This window comes from Cajanus cajan, chromosome 3 (assembly GCF_000230855.2).
Source record: "Cajanus cajan strain Asha chromosome 3, NIPB_CcT2T_4, whole genome shotgun sequence".
In the NCBI taxonomy this organism is placed as follows: domain Eukaryota; kingdom Viridiplantae; phylum Streptophyta; class Magnoliopsida; order Fabales; family Fabaceae; genus Cajanus; species Cajanus cajan.
In genome coordinates this window covers 45,473,236-45,490,148 of record NC_138519.1, presented here as the reverse complement: position 1 = coordinate 45,490,148, position 16,913 = coordinate 45,473,236, and the positions used below count along the sequence as shown (strand labels likewise).

Genomic DNA, 16,913 nt, shown 5'->3' with positions numbered 1-16,913 from the left:
CCTATACACAAACAATTCACTCATCCACGAACAGTCACGAACGAATCACGAGGTAGGGGTATCCTGCAGAAAAGTGCATATTCAAGGTGGTTCTAACTGTTCTCACCGGTCTGAGGCCCCCAAGGTGCCCCCATTATAGGGACCCAATTCCTCTCGTCGTAAGTCGATGGAAAGTTCCAACGCACTGTCGGACTTGAGTTCATGGTTATCACCTTGAGTGATGTTTTCCGACAACGGTCTACGGGCACCTATAGACCCATTCGACAACCGGCCGTACTAACATCCACTCCCTATGGCTTACCACTCATGCCCCCGGGTATAGAGGGAACTGTTGTGTGCAAAGGTTTGTGTGCAGTTTTTATTTCAAACAATTGCGAGAATTTAAAAATACAACAGTTATTAAAGCCAAATAGATAAAGCATGTTATCATACAAGTGAGGGGTAATAAAGTAATTTTAAACTATTATTTTAGAAATAATCCATCACTAAATGGGACTGACTCTCGAGGCTTCCCCAGCAGAGTCGCCATCTGTCGCCACCCGCCGAAACGGACCTTGGCAATCGCGACGATGGTCATGACTCGTTTTAATGTTTTGAAAGTGGTGGATTGCTAGAACGACTTATTCTCAAACTGAGACCTTGTCGAGCTAACAATTTTATTAAATGATTCACCAATCCATGTTAATCCCAAGCGGGACCCTCCATGGATTAGTGGTTTTCGTAAAAAGAAGGGTTCTTGGAGTCGCCACCAATGTTTTACTCAAAACATTGGAAAAAGGGATAAGGCAATTGATTTTCGCAAATCAACCTTGGCCATTACAACCAGAGTTGGGTAAGGGAGTCGGTTACGTGTGGGGAAGGTGTTAGCACCCCACAACACCCCTTTCGGGTTCCCTATGACGGATTATTTATTAAATAATAGCGTAAAATTACTAAATTACCCCTATTTATTATAAGCGATTATATATTAAATATCTACATGATGACGAATTTAAATATGCAATAATCAGAAAGCGGTAAAAGAAGGGATTTTTAGAGAAGAAACCTCTTGAAGCGTGCTTTTTATATATCAATGAAGTTTAGGAGGCTTTTTGGCGCTCCCTCCCTCTACAAGCTCGCTCGCTCCTTCCTAAAAAATAATTTTTACTATGGAAATCAAAAAGATTTCCCTTCGACTAGTTCGAATTCTCAAGCAAATGGCTTAGAACTCAAGAACTTCGTCGGATCGGCTCTCGGAGAGATTCCTAGGGCAGAACACTGCTCAAAAACCCCAGAATACTCAAGGAGAGAGTCCAAGAAGTGTGGAAAAGTGTGGAATGACGTCCAAATGACGTCCTATTTATAGGGATGAGGCGCAGTACGGCCCCTGGGTTCAATACGGCCCGTATTGAGTTTTTGTACTTCAATACGGCCGTATTGAATTCAGTACGGCCGTATTGAAATACAGAAACTTCAATACGGCCGTATTGGTTTCAGTACGGCCGTATTGTAGTACAAAATGTGCAGTACGGCCGTACTGAACTCCAAGGAGGCTGTATTGAGCTCCAAACCTCCCACTTTCTTATTTTTGGCTACTCTAAGACCTCTAAACCTACAGATAGTCATCCTATGGTCTTCTGGGAGTCCTTCTGGCTGACTTTCCTTTGATCTTTGAGAGTCTTCGAGTCTTATTTCCGACCCGGACAATTTTAGGGGTCTACACCCCACAAGCCTATGCTGCAAATATCTACAATAACAGACCAGCGCAGCAACAACAACAACAGAGTTATGACCTCTCCAGCAATAGGTACAATCCAGGTTGGAGAAATCATCCTAATCTCAGATGGTCTAACCAGCAGCAGCAACAACAACAACAACAGCCATCCCCTCCCTTCCAAAACAATGCTGGTCCATGCAGATATGTACCTCCTCCTATCCAACAACAGCAGCAGCAGATGACTCTTCAACCTTCTACTTCACCAGTTCCTCAACCTTCTACTTCCTCTGAGCCTTCATTGGAGGAGCTGGTGAGGCAGATGACCCTTCAAAACATGCAGTTCCAATAAGAGACCAGAGCTTCCATTCAAAGTTTGACAAATCAAATGGGTCAGATGGCAACTCAGCTTAATCAGGCACTGTCCCAGAATTCAGACAAGTTGCCTTCACAAACTGTGCAAAATCTGAAGAATGTGAGTGTCATCACCTTGAGGTCTGGAAAACAAATTGACATACCAGCACCATCTACAACTGTTGTACCTCCACCTGAGCCTACACTTGAGAAAGAGGGCCATACAGGTAGTAGCAAAAATTTTCATGCAGGTGGACCTTCTTCTAGTGTTGCACATAGTGATGATCTACATCAGCCTCCTATCCCTCTTCCATTTCCACCAAAATCGATTTCAACCAAAAAGATGGAAGAGGTGGATAAGGAGATTTTGGAGACCTTCAGGAAGGTGGAGGTGAATATACCTTTGCTGGATGCCATCAAGCAAATTCCCAAATATGCTAAATTTCTGAAAGACTTGTGCACCCACAAGAGGAAGCTGAAGGGAAATGAGCGAATCAGCATGGGCAGAAACGTCTCAGTACTCATAGGTAAATATGTTCCACACATTCTTGAGAAGTGTAAGGACCCAGGTACATTTTGTGTACCTTGCATTATTCGTAACAATAAATTTGAAAATGCCATGCTTGATTTAGGAGCTTCAATTAATGTCATGCCTCTGTCTATTTTTAATTCTTTGTCTCTTGGTACTTTGCAACCTACGGGTGTGGTCATTCAGTTGGCCAATAGGAGTGTTGCCCACCCCACAGGTTTTATAGAGGATGTCTTGGTTCGGGTTGGTGAACTAATTTTTCCTGCTGACTTTTATGTGCTTGATATGGAGGATGGATTCTCCCATGGTTCTGTCCCAATCATTTTGGGTAGACCATTTTTGAAAACAGCCCGGACCAAGATTGATGTTTATGCTGGCACCTTGTCTATGGAATTTGGTGATATTGTTGTTCATTTTAATATTTTGGATGCCATGAAATTTCCTTCTGAAGCTCATTCTATTTTTCGTGCTGAATTGATTGATGATATAGTTGATGAGCATATTCATGGTTTAGATTCTTCTCATGCTAGGAAGCATTCATTTTCATATGATTTGTATAGCTATCTTTCATGCATTGAGTCTGAGTCTGAATCTGAATATCAATCTGAATGTGAAACTGATTATGAGCCATCTGAATTTGAATTTGACACTTTGGGTGTTGTACCTCTTTTTCTTGATTTTATACAGTCAGAATGCACTAACCATGTTGTAGGAAGTACAAAAGAATCTGACTTGCAGGTCGAGGTACAGGCTGCGGAACCCCTTCTCCCTTCTTTGGTTCCTTCTGATGTTCAGCCAGCACCCACACCAGAGTTGAAGCCTCTTCCAAAGAACCTCAAGTATGCTTACTTGGAGGATGATGAGAGATTCCCAGTGATCATATCCACATCCCTTGATGCTGATCAAAAAGAGAGGTTGTTGCATGTGCTTCGGAAGCACAAGAAGGCAATTGGTTGGACCCTGGCAGACATTCCTGGCATTAGCCCATCCACATGCATGCACAGGATATTATTGGAGGATGGAGCTAAACCAGTGAGACAGCCTCAGAGGAGACTTAACCCAGTGATTTTGGAAGTTGTGAAGAAAGAGGTCACCAAGCTTCTACAGGCTGGGATCATCTATCCCATTTCAGATAGTCAGTGGGTGAGTCCGATCCAGGTGGTCCCCAAGAAGATAGGCCTCACTGTTGTTAAGAATGAGAGGGATGAGCTCATACCCACCAGAGTCCAAAACAGTTGGAGGGTCTGTATTGACTACCGGAGGCTCAACCAAGCAACAAGGAAGGATCATTTTCCTCTGCCCTTCATTGATCAGATGCTTGAGCGTCTGGCAGGTAAATCTCATTACTGTTTTCTGGATGGGTTCTCTGGTTATTTTCATATTCATATTGCTCCTGAGGATCAAGAAAAGACCACATTCACCTGCCCTTTTGGCACTTTTGCCTATAGAAGGATGCCTTTTGGCCTATGCAATGCCCCTGGCACATTCCAGCGGTGCATGCTCAGTATTTTTAGTGATTTTCTTGAAAATTGCATAGAGGTGTTTATGGATGATTTTACTGTTTATGGATCCTCTTTTGATGCATGTAGACCCCTAAAATTGTCCGGGTCGGAAATAAAGCTTGAAGACTCTCGAAGACTGAAGGATAATCAGCCAGAAGGACTCCTCGAAGGCCCTAGGAGGGTTCTCTGTAGGTCTAGAGGTCTTAGAATAGCTCAAAATAAAGAAGTGGAGGGAAAAAGCCCAATACGGCCGTACTGAACCCCAATACGGCCGTATTGAAGCTTCAATATGGCCACAGTGAACTCAATACGGCGTATTGAAGTTTCTGAAACTTCAATACGGCCGTACTGGAATCAATACGGCCGTATTGAAGCTTCAATACAGCCGTATTGAATTCAATACGGCCGTATTGAAATTTCTGAACTTCAATACGGCCGTATTGAACTTCAATACGACCGTATTGAAGTTCAAAAATTTCAATACGGCCGTATTGCCCCTGTAGGCCGTATTGAGGCCCATTCCTATAAATAGGAGGCCATTTGGACGTCCTACCACACTTTTCAACTCAGTTTTGACTCCCTCCTTGAGTATTCTGGGGTTTTTGAGCAGTGTTCTGCCCTAGAAATCTCTCTGGGAGTCGATCCGACGAAGTTCCGGAATTCCGAGCACTTAGCTTGGAGATTCGAACCTAGTCGAAGGGAAATCCTCCGGATTTCCATAGTCAAAAGTTTTTAGGAAGGAGCGAGCGAGCTTGTAGAGCGAGGGAACGCCAAAAAGCTTCCCAGTCTTACTCAATATATATAAAAGCACGCTTCAAGAGGTTTCTTCTTAAATCCTTCCTTTTACTGCTTTCTGTGTGCATATTTAAAACTGTCATCATGTAGATAGTCAATTCATAATTGTTTAGAATAAATAGGGGTAATTTAGTAATTTTATACTATTCTGTTAAAAATAATCTGTCATAGGGAACCCGAAAGGGGCGCTGTGGGGTGCTAACACCTTCCCCACGCGTAACCGACTCCCTTACCCAACTCTGGTTGTAGTGGCCAAAGTTGATTTTTAAATCAATTGCCTTATCCCTTTTTCCAATGTTTTGAGTAAAACATTGGTGGCGACTCCACGAACCCTCCTTTTACGAAAACCACTAATCCATGGAGGGTCCCGCTTGGGATTAATATGGATTAGTGAGACTTTTAATAAAATTGCTCGTTTGACGAGGTCTCAGTTTGAGAATAAGTCATTCTAGCAATCCACATTTTCAAAACAATAAAAGAGTCCAACCATCCTTCGCGAATGCCGAAAGCCCGTTTCGGGCCGGTGGCGACAGATGGCGACTCTGCTGGGGAAGCCTCGAGAGTCAGTCCCATTTAGTGACAGATTATTTTTAACAAATAATAGTTAAAATTGCTTTATTACCCCTCACTTGTATGATAACATGTTTATCTATTTGGCTTTAATAACTGTTGTATTTTTAAATTTACGCAATTGTTTGAAATAAAAACTGCACACGAACCTTTGCACACAACAGTTCCCTCTATACCCGGGGGCATGAGTGATTAACCATAGGGAGTGGATGTTAGTACGGCCGGTTGTCGAATGGGTCTATAGGTGCCCGTAGACCGTTGTCGGAAAACATCACTCAGGGTGATAACCATGAACTTGAGTCCGACGGTGCGTTGGAACTTTCCATCGACCTACGACGAGAGGAATTGGGTCCCTATAATGGGGGCACCTTGGGGGCCTTGGACTGGTGAGAACAGTTAGAACCTACCTTGAATATGCACCATTTCTGCAGGAGACCCCTACCTCGTGATTCGCTCGTGACTGTTCGTGGATGAGTGAATTGTTTGTGTAAATGTTTACGTGCAATTGTTTGTGCATTAATAAATAACCTCGTGATAAGGTCTAAAAAATTCCCCATGCATAAAAAACCATGACATGAGAGGAAAGACCATGTGTGAAAATATAATAAAAGTGAGAAGCATGTACATCATTACCAATAAGACATCATGCATCCTCATAAAAACATACATTTTAGGATCACCAATACCTCTTGACATGAGTGAAAGAGACCCATGACTATAGAGATTCTCCGTTGGGGAGAAATCATAGATAAAGAAGGGTGGTAAACTTCCGTCTTAAAAAGGCAGTGCCTTAAAGATGGAGGTTTATCAAGCTCATGTTAAAAAGTGTATTCATTCCATAAAATAAACTAACTAAACATTCATTTTAGAAAGTGGCTGGTCATCTCTCTGTCCTTACGCGCGCACGGAAAATCAAGAAAATGGAAGCATTGGAGGAGCAAAACAAAAAGCTCACAACCGAGCTTTCACAGCTCAAAGAGCAGATGGCGCAAATGTTGGAACTCATGCGTCACCATAACATTCATGGATCTCATCACAATGACCATGGGTCCCATCATGAGGAGGAGGAGCATGAAGAAGATCCTCCACATGCCATACCTCTTGGGGCTGGAATTATGATCAAAGAGCCCGAGGTTTCAAAAGAACAATTCCACGCCCTAGAGGATCGGCTAAGGGCTATGGAGGGGCATGATTTTGATATCAAAGATGCCGCCGACATGTGCTTAGTGAGGGATATTCAATTCCCTCCCAAATTTAAAGTGCCAGATTTCCCGAGATACGTGGGATCGACTTGCCCCAAGAGTCATCTCACCATGTACTGCCGAAAGATGGCTGCATATGCCACAAACGAAAAGCTCTTGATTCATTGCTTTCAAGAGAGCTTGGCTGAAACTGCACTCAACTGGTATATGCAGCTAGATGGAAATCAAGTATGTACATGGAGGCAGTTGGCCGACGCCTTTCTCAAGCGCTACAAATACAACATCGACCTAACACCTGATAGGTCAGATCTTCAAGCCTTGAGTAAGGCAAATGATGAATCCTTCGAGGCGTACGCCCAACGATGGAGGGAGTTGGCGGCACAGATAGAGCCCCCGCTGTCAGATAAGGAGATGGTGTCCTTATTCATCAACTCGTTGACTGGTCCCTATTACGATAAAATGATAGGGAACACAACGACACTCTTCTCGGACATCATCACTATTGGGGAGAGAGTGGAACAAGGATTGAAAAGTGGGAAGCTAGCTAAGCCTTCCCAATCATTCGAGGCTAAGAAGACCTTCAGGAAGAAGAATGAGGGAGGAGTCAATGCTATAACCATATCCTCGGCTTCTTCCACTTCGAAGTCAGGAAGATCGCAATTCATCCCTGTGAAGAAGTTTGATAAACTTCCGACCACTTATAGCGATCTCCTTCCGAAGCTAGTAGAAGCCAAACTTCTAGCTCATGTTCCACCAAAGAAGATCGACCCACCTTACCCCGATTGGTACAAGCCACAAGACAAATGTTTATACCATTCGGGGGCACCAGGGCATTCAACAGAGAGATGCCTAGCTCTCAAATACAAGGTCCAAAACCTTATTGATGCTGGGTGGGTCACCTTCGATTCGACAGCGCCCGACGTGAGCAAGAATCCTCTACCAAAGCAGGAGTAGAGAATGGCAAGCCACAATAGGGCCCCTTCATATTTTTCTTCTCTTTTAGGGACTCATGATCAGTACCCGAGATCATGAGAACCTTTTCATGTAAATAAGGGTTTTTGTACATTTTACATATATCAATAAAGAGGCATTTCACACATCACTCTCTTTTGTTCTTTTCTCTCTTTCCTCATCAATATTAATAAATTCTAAACCTAAACAGAACCAATAAAATAATTGTGTCTGTAATTGTTCGCTCTAACCGGGATCCGAAGGTGAAAGGGTTGAGTTGGACAGTGATGAGGAGACCATTTCTCCGGATCTGCAAAGATTGCTAGATCAAGAAGCTCGTCAAGAGAAATTCGAAACCGTGAATTTGGGGCATGACCGAGAGATAAAAGAGGTCAACATTGGGACCCATATCAGTGATGAAATAAGGACACATGCTTCCACTATGATTATAATAAAATCATTCTTTCTCATTGCTTCTTTTCTTGCTTATAATAAAATTCTAAACCACATTTTTTTTAACCCTGTTTGAATAAACATGAATGAGGTTAAAATCATCTTAATAATAATAAACCCACATCATTTTTATGTGGAAGTGTGTGTGTCAACTTGGAGCACCTTTTCTTGGCCTCAATAAGTGCCATCATGGATAAAGAAATCCTAAAGATAAAAAGACCCGCTAGGAATCCCACAAAAGGGTGACCTAGGCAAAAGTTAGGGTTACAATAATAAACAAAAACAAAGGTCCGCTAAAACGCCACAAAAGGGTGTTTTAGGCAAAAATAAGGACAATCAAAAAACAAAAGAAATCCATGATGGTAACACGAACCAAATTCAAAAAGAAAGGTTCAAGGGAAGCTATCCAAGTTGTCAAAGCACAATCATTAATAACAAAGATGTGCTTAACCTCATAAGTGTTTAATCGAACAAGCCTAAACACATAAGCCTACCTTGGCCATCCATTCTTACAAAAACCATTTTTGAAAAATAATCCCCTCTAAAACACAAACTTTTGAAAAATATACCCTTTCCTTCTTTTCTCTCTTGTCCCAACGATTTTAGAATAATCTAGTGGAAGCATGGAGAAATAAATCATCACTGATAATGGATCTAATCTGAACAACAAAATGGTGGAAGAACTGTGCCAAGAATTCAAGATCCAACACCACAACTCTTCCCCATATCGGCCAAAGATGAATGGGGCAGTCGAGGAAACCAATAAGAACATCAAAAATAGTGCAAAAGACGGTTGTCTCATTTAAAGACTGACACGAGATGTTACCCTTCGCTCCTCATGGCTATAGGACTTCAGTACGTCCATTTACAGGAGCTACTCCATTCTCACTCGTTTATGGGGTGGAGGCAGTTCTACCCATCGAAGTCGAGATATTCTATCTAAGGGTAATCATGGAAACAAAACTTTCCGAGGCAGAATGGGTTCAAAGCCAATATGACCAGTTGAACCCTATCAAAAAGAAACGGCTGAACGCCATATGCCATGGTCAAGCCTATCAGAGGAAGATCAAAAAGGCTTTTAACAAGAAAGTCCACCCTCGAGTCTACCATGAGGGAGAGTTGGTAATGAAGAAATTACTACCAACTCAAAAGGACAAAATCGGAAAGTATGCCCCGAATCACGGAGGACCATACGTGGGAAAACGAGCCTTCTCAGGAGGAGCATTGATCCTCACAAACATGGATGGAGAAGAACTTCGATACTTAGTCAACACTGACGTGGTAAAGAAGTACTATGCTTGAAGACGTTGCTTGCATGGGCCCGCTAGGATGAAAACCCAAAAAGGGCGTCCTAGGCAAAAGTTAGGGCAAAATAAAAAGCCTGCCAGTACAAGGGTACTAGGCAAAACAAAGGCAAATTTACCCCGTTAGGATACGTCCTAAGCAAAAGTTAGGGGCAAAAGAATAAGATGTAAAAGCAAAGCAAGCAACGATCGCTTAAACCGAAAACCGAAAGGCGGTTCAAGTGATTATCTTCTAGAAGCAAGCATCTTGCAGCATCTACACTCCTGGCTCAGGCCGAAGCAATTAGGGGAACGTAAAGAGCAACAATTACAGATATAATTGTTAAGCCCAATGTATATAGCCTACCCTGGCCAGCCATTCTTCAGAAATTTCCTTCTGTATATCTTTCTGTAAAAAACACTTGTGAATATCAATAAAAATATCCATTTGTTTCTTTTCTTTCTTGACCATGTGATTATGCCTCTGAATTGGTTTTTCATAAAATTGTACGAAATTCCATTAATAATCGGTCAATAAAAGAAAATTGGAGGGGTTCCTGTAAAATCCATAATCTCCTGCATAAAGGCTCACAAAAATACTCCCTCGCGTCAATGACAGAAAGTCCTCCAAGAAGAAGAGGATAGGGAGAGCCACTCACTTTTCTAAATAAATGAACAAAAGTAAAAAATTGTATTTCATTTGTGCATCACACACACATTAGTTGCACATTCAAAGACCTTATCATGAGGCAACCGCATAAAATAGAAAAATAGAAAATTGCTTGTGTATGACAGCAGCAAGCAAAATACAAAGATTCAGAAAATCAACAGCATCATACAGAATAACTGAGCCTGGAGAGGCTTGCCGAAAGAATACTCTCAAAATAACTGAGCCTGGAGAGGCTCGCCGAAATAATACTCTCTCAAAATAACTGAGCCTGGAGAGGCTCGCCGAAATAATACTCGTACAGAATAATTGAGCCTGGAGAGGCTTGCCGAAACAATACTCCCACAGAATAATTGAGCCTGGAGAGGCTTGCCGAAATAATACTCCTACAAAATAACTGAGCCTGGAGAGGCTTGCCGAAATAATACTCTCTCATAAATTTCTTTAGCACTTTTAATTTCTGTACAGCAAAAGCCAAAAACATAAAAAAAGGCAAAATACAGAAAAAGCCAAATCAGAAGAAAAGGCAAAATACAGAAAAAGCCGAAAATAAAAAAGGCAAGGATATAGAAAATCCAACAAACAATTTGTACCAAATAACTAAGCCTGGAGAGGCTTACCAAAATAATACTCCACATCCTCCACAGTATGCAGAATAACTGAGCCTGGAGAGGCTCGCAGAAATAATACTCCCCAGAGGGAACCTCAGCTCAAGCTCACGGAAAAATCCCCAGCGAGAGCTATCAAAGCAAAATCGACGCAATCCCCAATGGAAGTGCGATCATCCAAACAGTATATACAAGTCAAAGGACTTAACACTTCCTCAGTGGAAGATAGCTCTCCGACTCAAAGCACTGAGCGAGGCTAAGCCTGTAGAGGCTTCCTAAATAATACTCTGGGATACAATAAGATCCCCAAATCCCCAATCGCCTACTCAAGAGGCATCCCTGCAAAAAGGAGAAGAAAATCAAAAATATCAATAAGTATTCCCCAAGTGGAATCCGGCTCTTAGCCAAACATCGAACGTCAAGCCGATACGCCTAACAGAAGAGGCTAATCAAAATCAACGACGAAATCCCCCAGCGGATAACAGCCTACACAGAGGCAAAAATCAGAAAATCAAAAAGAGATACCCGAATAAGGATGAACCGGGATACTCCACCAACGTCAAAGGACGTCAGCCAAACATAAGGCATCGCTCAACTCAGAGAGAAAGAGCATCTGTGTCTACACCCCAAGGAGTCAGAAATTCCCCATGGGTACCAACAATGCAATGCAAGTTGGGGCACAGGAACCTGTGAATGACTGCACATCCCCTAGACGGATCCCTGCGTTATCCAGCCCTCAGCGGCACAAAATCAGAAAAACAAACCGTCGAAGCAGCATTGTGGACTGTGGAGACAAACTATACTCAACTACCTCATTTTGAGAGGCAAGGTCTGGAGAGACAGTACTCAAACAAGGTCTGGAGAGACGGTACTCAAACAAGGTCTGGAGAGACAGTACTCAAACAAGGTCTGGAGAGACAATACTCAAACAAAGTCTGGAGAGACAATACTCAAACAAGGTCTGGAGAGACAATACTCAAACAAAGTCTGGAGAGACAGTACTCGAGGTCTGGAGAGACAATACTCAAACAAGGTCTGGAGAGACAGTACTCAAACAAAGTCTGGAGAGACAGTACTCGAAGTCTGGAGAGACAGTACTCGAAGTCTGGAGAGACAGTACTCAGAGTCTGGAGAGACGATACTCAAATAAAGTCTGGAGAGACAATACTCAAACAAAGTCTGGAGAGACAGTACTCGAAGTCTGGAGAGACAGTACTCGAAGTCTGGAGAGACAGTACTCAGAGTCTGGAGAGACGATACTCAAATAAAGTCTGGAGAGACAATACTCAAACAAAGTCTGGAGAGACAGTACTCGAGGTCTGGAGAGACAATACTCAAACAAGGTCTGGAGAGACAGTACTCAAACAAAGTCTGGAGAGACAGTACTCGAAGTCTGGAGAGACAGTACTCGAAGTCTGGAGAGACAGTACTCAGAGTCTGGAGAGACGATACTCAAATAAAGTCTGGAGAGACAATACTCAAACAAAGTCTGGAGAGACAGTACTCGAGGTCTGGAGAGACAATACTCAAGGTCTGGAGAGACAATACTCAGCCATCAGCGTCGTCAGAGGCACGTTGGTGTTAAACTTAGCTACCGAGGTTGTCAGAAGCGCCAAGGTATGCAACAACCTGGAGAGGCTACTCAACAATTTTCCACCGGAAGACATTACAAGTCAGAAGGTCGGCACATCACCCGGACAATTGGGTCAACTCCTTTACTTGTCAGCCGGTACACCAAAAGACCGTTTGACTAAGTAAAGGGGGGGCAGCTGTAGACCCCTAAAATTGTCCGGGTCGGAAATAAAGCTTGAAGACTCTCGAAGACTGAAGGATAATCAGCCAGAAGGACTCCTCGAAGGCCCTAGGAGGGTTCTCTGTAGGTCTAGAGGTCTTAGAATAGCTCAAAATAAAGAAGTGGAGGGAAAAAGCCCAATACGGCCGTACTGAACCCCAATACGGCCGTATTGAAGCTTCAATATGGCCACAGTGAACTCAATACGGCGTATTGAAGTTTCTGAAACTTCAATACGGCCGTACTGGAATCAATACGGCCGTATTGAAGCTTCAATACAGCCGTATTGAATTCAATACGGCCGTATTGAAATTTCTGAACTTCAATACGGCCGTATTGAACTTCAATACGACCGTATTGAAGTTCAAAAATTTCAATACGGCCGTATTGCCCCTGTAGGCCGTATTGAGGCCCATTCCTATAAATAGGAGGCCATTTGGACGTCCTACCACACTTTTCAACTCAGTTTTGACTCCCTCCTTGAGTATTCTGGGGTTTTTGAGCAGTGTTCTGCCCTAGAAATCTCTCTGGGAGTCGATCCGACGAAGTTCCGGAATTCCGAGCACTTAGCTTGGAGATTCGAACCTAGTCGAAGGGAAATCCTCCGGATTTCCATAGTCAAAAGTTTTTAGGAAGGAGCGAGCGAGCTTGTAGAGCGAGGGAACGCCAAAAAGCTTCCCAGTCTTACTCAATATATATAAAAGCACGCTTCAAGAGGTTTCTTCTTAAATCCTTCCTTTTACTGCTTTCTGTGTGCATATTTAAAACTGTCATCATGTAGATAGTCAATTCATAATTGTTTAGAATAAATAGGGGTAATTTAGTAATTTTATACTATTCTGTTAAAAATAATCTGTCATAGGGAACCCGAAAGGGGCGCTGTGGGGTGCTAACACCTTCCCCACGCGTAACCGACTCCCTTACCCAACTCTGGTTGTAGTGGCCAAAGTTGATTTTTAAATCAATTGCCTTATCCCTTTTTCCAATGTTTTGAGTAAAACATTGGTGGCGACTCCACGAACCCTCCTTTTACGAAAACCACTAATCCATGGAGGGTCCCGCTTGGGATTAATATGGATTAGTGAGACTTTTAATAAAATTGCTCGTTTGACGAGGTCTCAGTTTGAGAATAAGTCATTCTAGCAATCCACATTTTCAAAACAATAAAAGAGTCCAACCATCCTTCGCGAATGCCGAAAGCCCGTTTCGGGCCGGTGGCGACAATGCATGTTTGGATAGTTTGGATAGAGTTTTAAATAGATGCATTGAGACTAACCTTGTTCTTAATTTTGAGAAATGTCATTTTATGGTAGAGCAGGGTATAGTTTTAGGGCATATCATTTCCAGTCGGGGCATTCAGGTTGACCCTGCAAAGATATCTGTCATTGCACAATTACCTTACCCCTCTTGTGTGCGAGAGGTGTGATCTTTTCTTGGCCATGCAGGTTTCTACAGGCGTTTCATTAAGGACTTCAGCAAGAAAGCCCTTCCACTATCCATCTTGCTTCAGAAGGATATTGAATTTGATTTTGATGACAGGTGCAAGGAGGCGTTTGATTGCCTCAAGAGAGCCTTGGCCACCACTCCCATCATTCAGGCACCAGACTGGATAGTTCCCTTTGAGCTGATGTGTGATTCTTCTAATTATGCACTGGGGGATGCCTTAGCACAGAGGGTTGACAAATCACCTAGGGTGATATACTATGCTTCCAGGACATTAGATTCTGCTCAAGCAAATTACACGACCACGGAAAAGGAACTTTTAGCTATTGTTTTTGCACTTGATAAATTTCGATCATATTTGCTTGGTTCTCGTGTCGTTGTTTTTACAGATCATGCAGCTCTAAAGTACTTGTTGAAGAAAGCTGACTCAAAGCCTAGGCTGATCAGATGGATGCTCTGGCTTCAAGAGTTTGACTTGGACATCCATGACAGGAGCGGAGCACAAAACTTGGTGGCAGACCATCTTAGCAGGATTGAGAGAGCTGAGGATAGTGCTGACGTCTTGCCCATCCAGGATAATTTTCCTGATGAAAATTTGTTAACTGTTTCTTCTGTTTCTCCCTCTACCACCCCTTGGTTTGCAAATATTGTTAATTATTTAGTACTTCTGTTTTTCCTCCTTTAGCATCTAGAGCTCAGATTGATAAACTTAAGAGTGATGCTAAACATTATGTTTGGGATGACCCCTATTTGTGGAAGTTTTGCAGTGATCAGGTAATCAGGAGATGCTTGCCAGACCATGAGGTTGACTCTGTCCTACAGTTCTGTCATTCTTTTGCATCTGGTGGTCATCTTGGCATTCAGAGGACAGCTCGCAAGGTGCTTGACTGTGGTTTTTACTGGCCCACCATCTTCAAGGATGCGTGGAAGATTTGCAGCACTTGTGAGCAGTGTCAGAGAGTAGGAGGATCCCTTACATGGAGACAATAGATGCCTCAACAGCCTATGCTATTCTGTGAGGTGTTTGATGTCTGGGGTATCGATTTCATGGGTCTCTTTCCTGTTTCTTTTGGTTATTCCTACATTCTCCTAGCCGTTGATTATGTTTCAAAATGGGTGGAAGCCAAAGCCACCAGAACTAATGATGCTCGGGTTGTTGTGGATTTTGTCAGATCTAACATATTTTGCAGGTTTGGAGTACCCAGAGCTATTGTTAGTGATCAGGGCACCCATTTTTGTAACAGATCCATGCAGGCTTTGCTTAGGAAGTATGGGATTGTGCACAAAATTTCTACACCCTACCATCCCCGGACTAATGGGAAAGCAGAGATTTCAAATAGAGAGATCAAAAGGATCTTAGAGAAGATTGTCCAGCCCAACAGAAAAGATTGGAGCAATAGGCTAGAGGATGCTCTCTGGGCACATAGGACTGCTTACAAAGCACCCATAGGGATGTCTCCTTATTGGGTTGTCTTTGGCAAAGCATGTCATTTACCTGTGGAGATAGAGCACCGAGCCTACTGGGCTGTGAAGACCTGCAACTTCTCTATTGATCAGGCTGGAGAGGAACGGAAGTTGCAACTGAGTGAGCTTGATGAGATCCGCCTTGAAGCCTATGAGAACTCTAAGTTCTACAAGGAGAAAACCAAGAAGTTCCATGACAGCTGGATAGCTAGGAAGGACTTCGTGGTTGGTCAGAAAGTTCTCTTGTACAATTCTCGGCTTGGACTCATGGGTGGTAAGTTACGTTCTAAGTGGATTGGACCTTTTTTGTTACTAATGTTTTTCCTTATGGTACAGTTGAGGTCAAAAGTGAATCCACAAACAAGAGCTTCAAAGTTAATGGGCACCGTTTGAAGCCTTTCCTCAGCAATCCATCCTTGTTGAATGCAGTTGAAGAGGAGATGTCTCTGCTCGACCCCGCTACTCTCCCACCATGACTTAGGGAGTTTTCTTTCCCCTTCTCCTTCTTTACTTTTATTGCACTTGTCCAGATTTATTGATTGTTCTGATTGCTCTGATCTTCTGTTTGGGCCACATTGGGACAATGTGTGATTTAAGTGTAGGGGGGAACTGTTTTGGTTTGATTACATGTTTTTAGGCTTTATTTGTTATTTTAGGTTTTATGTTTAGGTGTTCTGTACAACTTTGCATGTTTCTCTATGATTTCTGGGTTTTGATTGCTTGTAGGCACTTACTTCATTCTTGGATAGGAGTTTCTTGATACTATATGGTTTGAAATCCCTGTTTTTCTCTGCTTGGAAAGATGATTTTGAGGTTTGAGAAGTTGTTTTAATTATGAAAGATATACCTTGTGTGAGGATTGTTGAGCTTAGGAGAGCTTGAAGCCTAAAGAAGTTTTGATGATCACAACGCAAGTGTACAACAACAACTTACAACTTGGAAGCACAAAAACAAAGTCAAAGAAAAGTCAAGAACATGCTATGTAATGGAGCAATGTAATAGAGTTTAGAAATTAAGTTGTTTTGAATGAGATTTTATATTGTGTGTGCTTAGTATGCTTTGTGCATAATCAAATCTATATCTAAACTAAGTAGAGAGTATATGATGATGAGTTAAAACATTGAAAAGTTATTTTGAGACTTAAAATGAAGTTTTAAGTACTAACTCAAAATAATCGATTATTGTTAAATATAATCGATTATTCCAGCAATAGGCAAAATGGGATGCCTTGCTGCAATAATCGATTATTTGCCAAAATAATCGATTATCCCAGAAACAACTTTCTGGAATAATCGATTATCCAGCAAAATAATCGATTATATTGTTCTTGGTTGGTTTCCAGAAAACCTGAAGAACACAATAATCGATTATTCTTTAAAATAATCGATTATCTGCGTCTGAAACTTTTATAAATAGTTTGAACTTTGAGAAACTTCAGACAAGAGTTAGAACTGATAATCAATTTGTGAAAAACGTTTTGTGGAGTCTTTGTGACATCTTGGAGAGTTTTCTTTGTGAAATCCAAGAGTGAAAACGTTTGTGAAAAGCTTATGAGAAGATAATCATCATCATATTCTTGGAAGGGGAAGATAAAGATTTGTTCAAGA

The 16,913-nt window shown here is 42.2% G+C and overlaps 1 protein-coding gene across 1 annotated transcript; it reads left to right on the top strand.

The window, feature by feature from the left end:
- Positions 1-2,081: 2,081 nt before the first annotated feature.
- LOC145956301 (uncharacterized) lies at positions 2,082-14,832 on the top strand. The gene is made up of 5 exons (XM_083071880.1): positions 2,082-2,399; positions 2,763-2,883; positions 3,028-3,810; positions 13,845-14,478; positions 14,610-14,832. The coding sequence occupies exons 1-5, from the start codon at positions 2,082-2,084 to the stop codon at positions 14,830-14,832; spliced, it is 2,079 nt and encodes a 692-aa protein (XP_082928006.1).
- Positions 14,833-16,913: the final 2,081 nt, after the last annotated feature.

Bases quoted from the DNA above. Each gene is read 5' to 3' on its own strand.
- LOC145956301 (XM_083071880.1), top strand. From the start codon at position 2,082: ATGGGTCAGATGGCAACTCAGCTTAATCAGGCACTGTCCCAGAATTCA. The intron at 2,884-3,027 runs GTTCTGTCCCAA...TTCCTTCTGAAG, and splicing joins GGAGGATGGATTCTCCCATG to CTCATTCTATTTTTCGTGCT. The intron at 3,811-13,844 runs GTTGGAGGGTCT...TTGGCCATGCAG, and splicing joins ACCCACCAGAGTCCAAAACA to GTTTCTACAGGCGTTTCATT.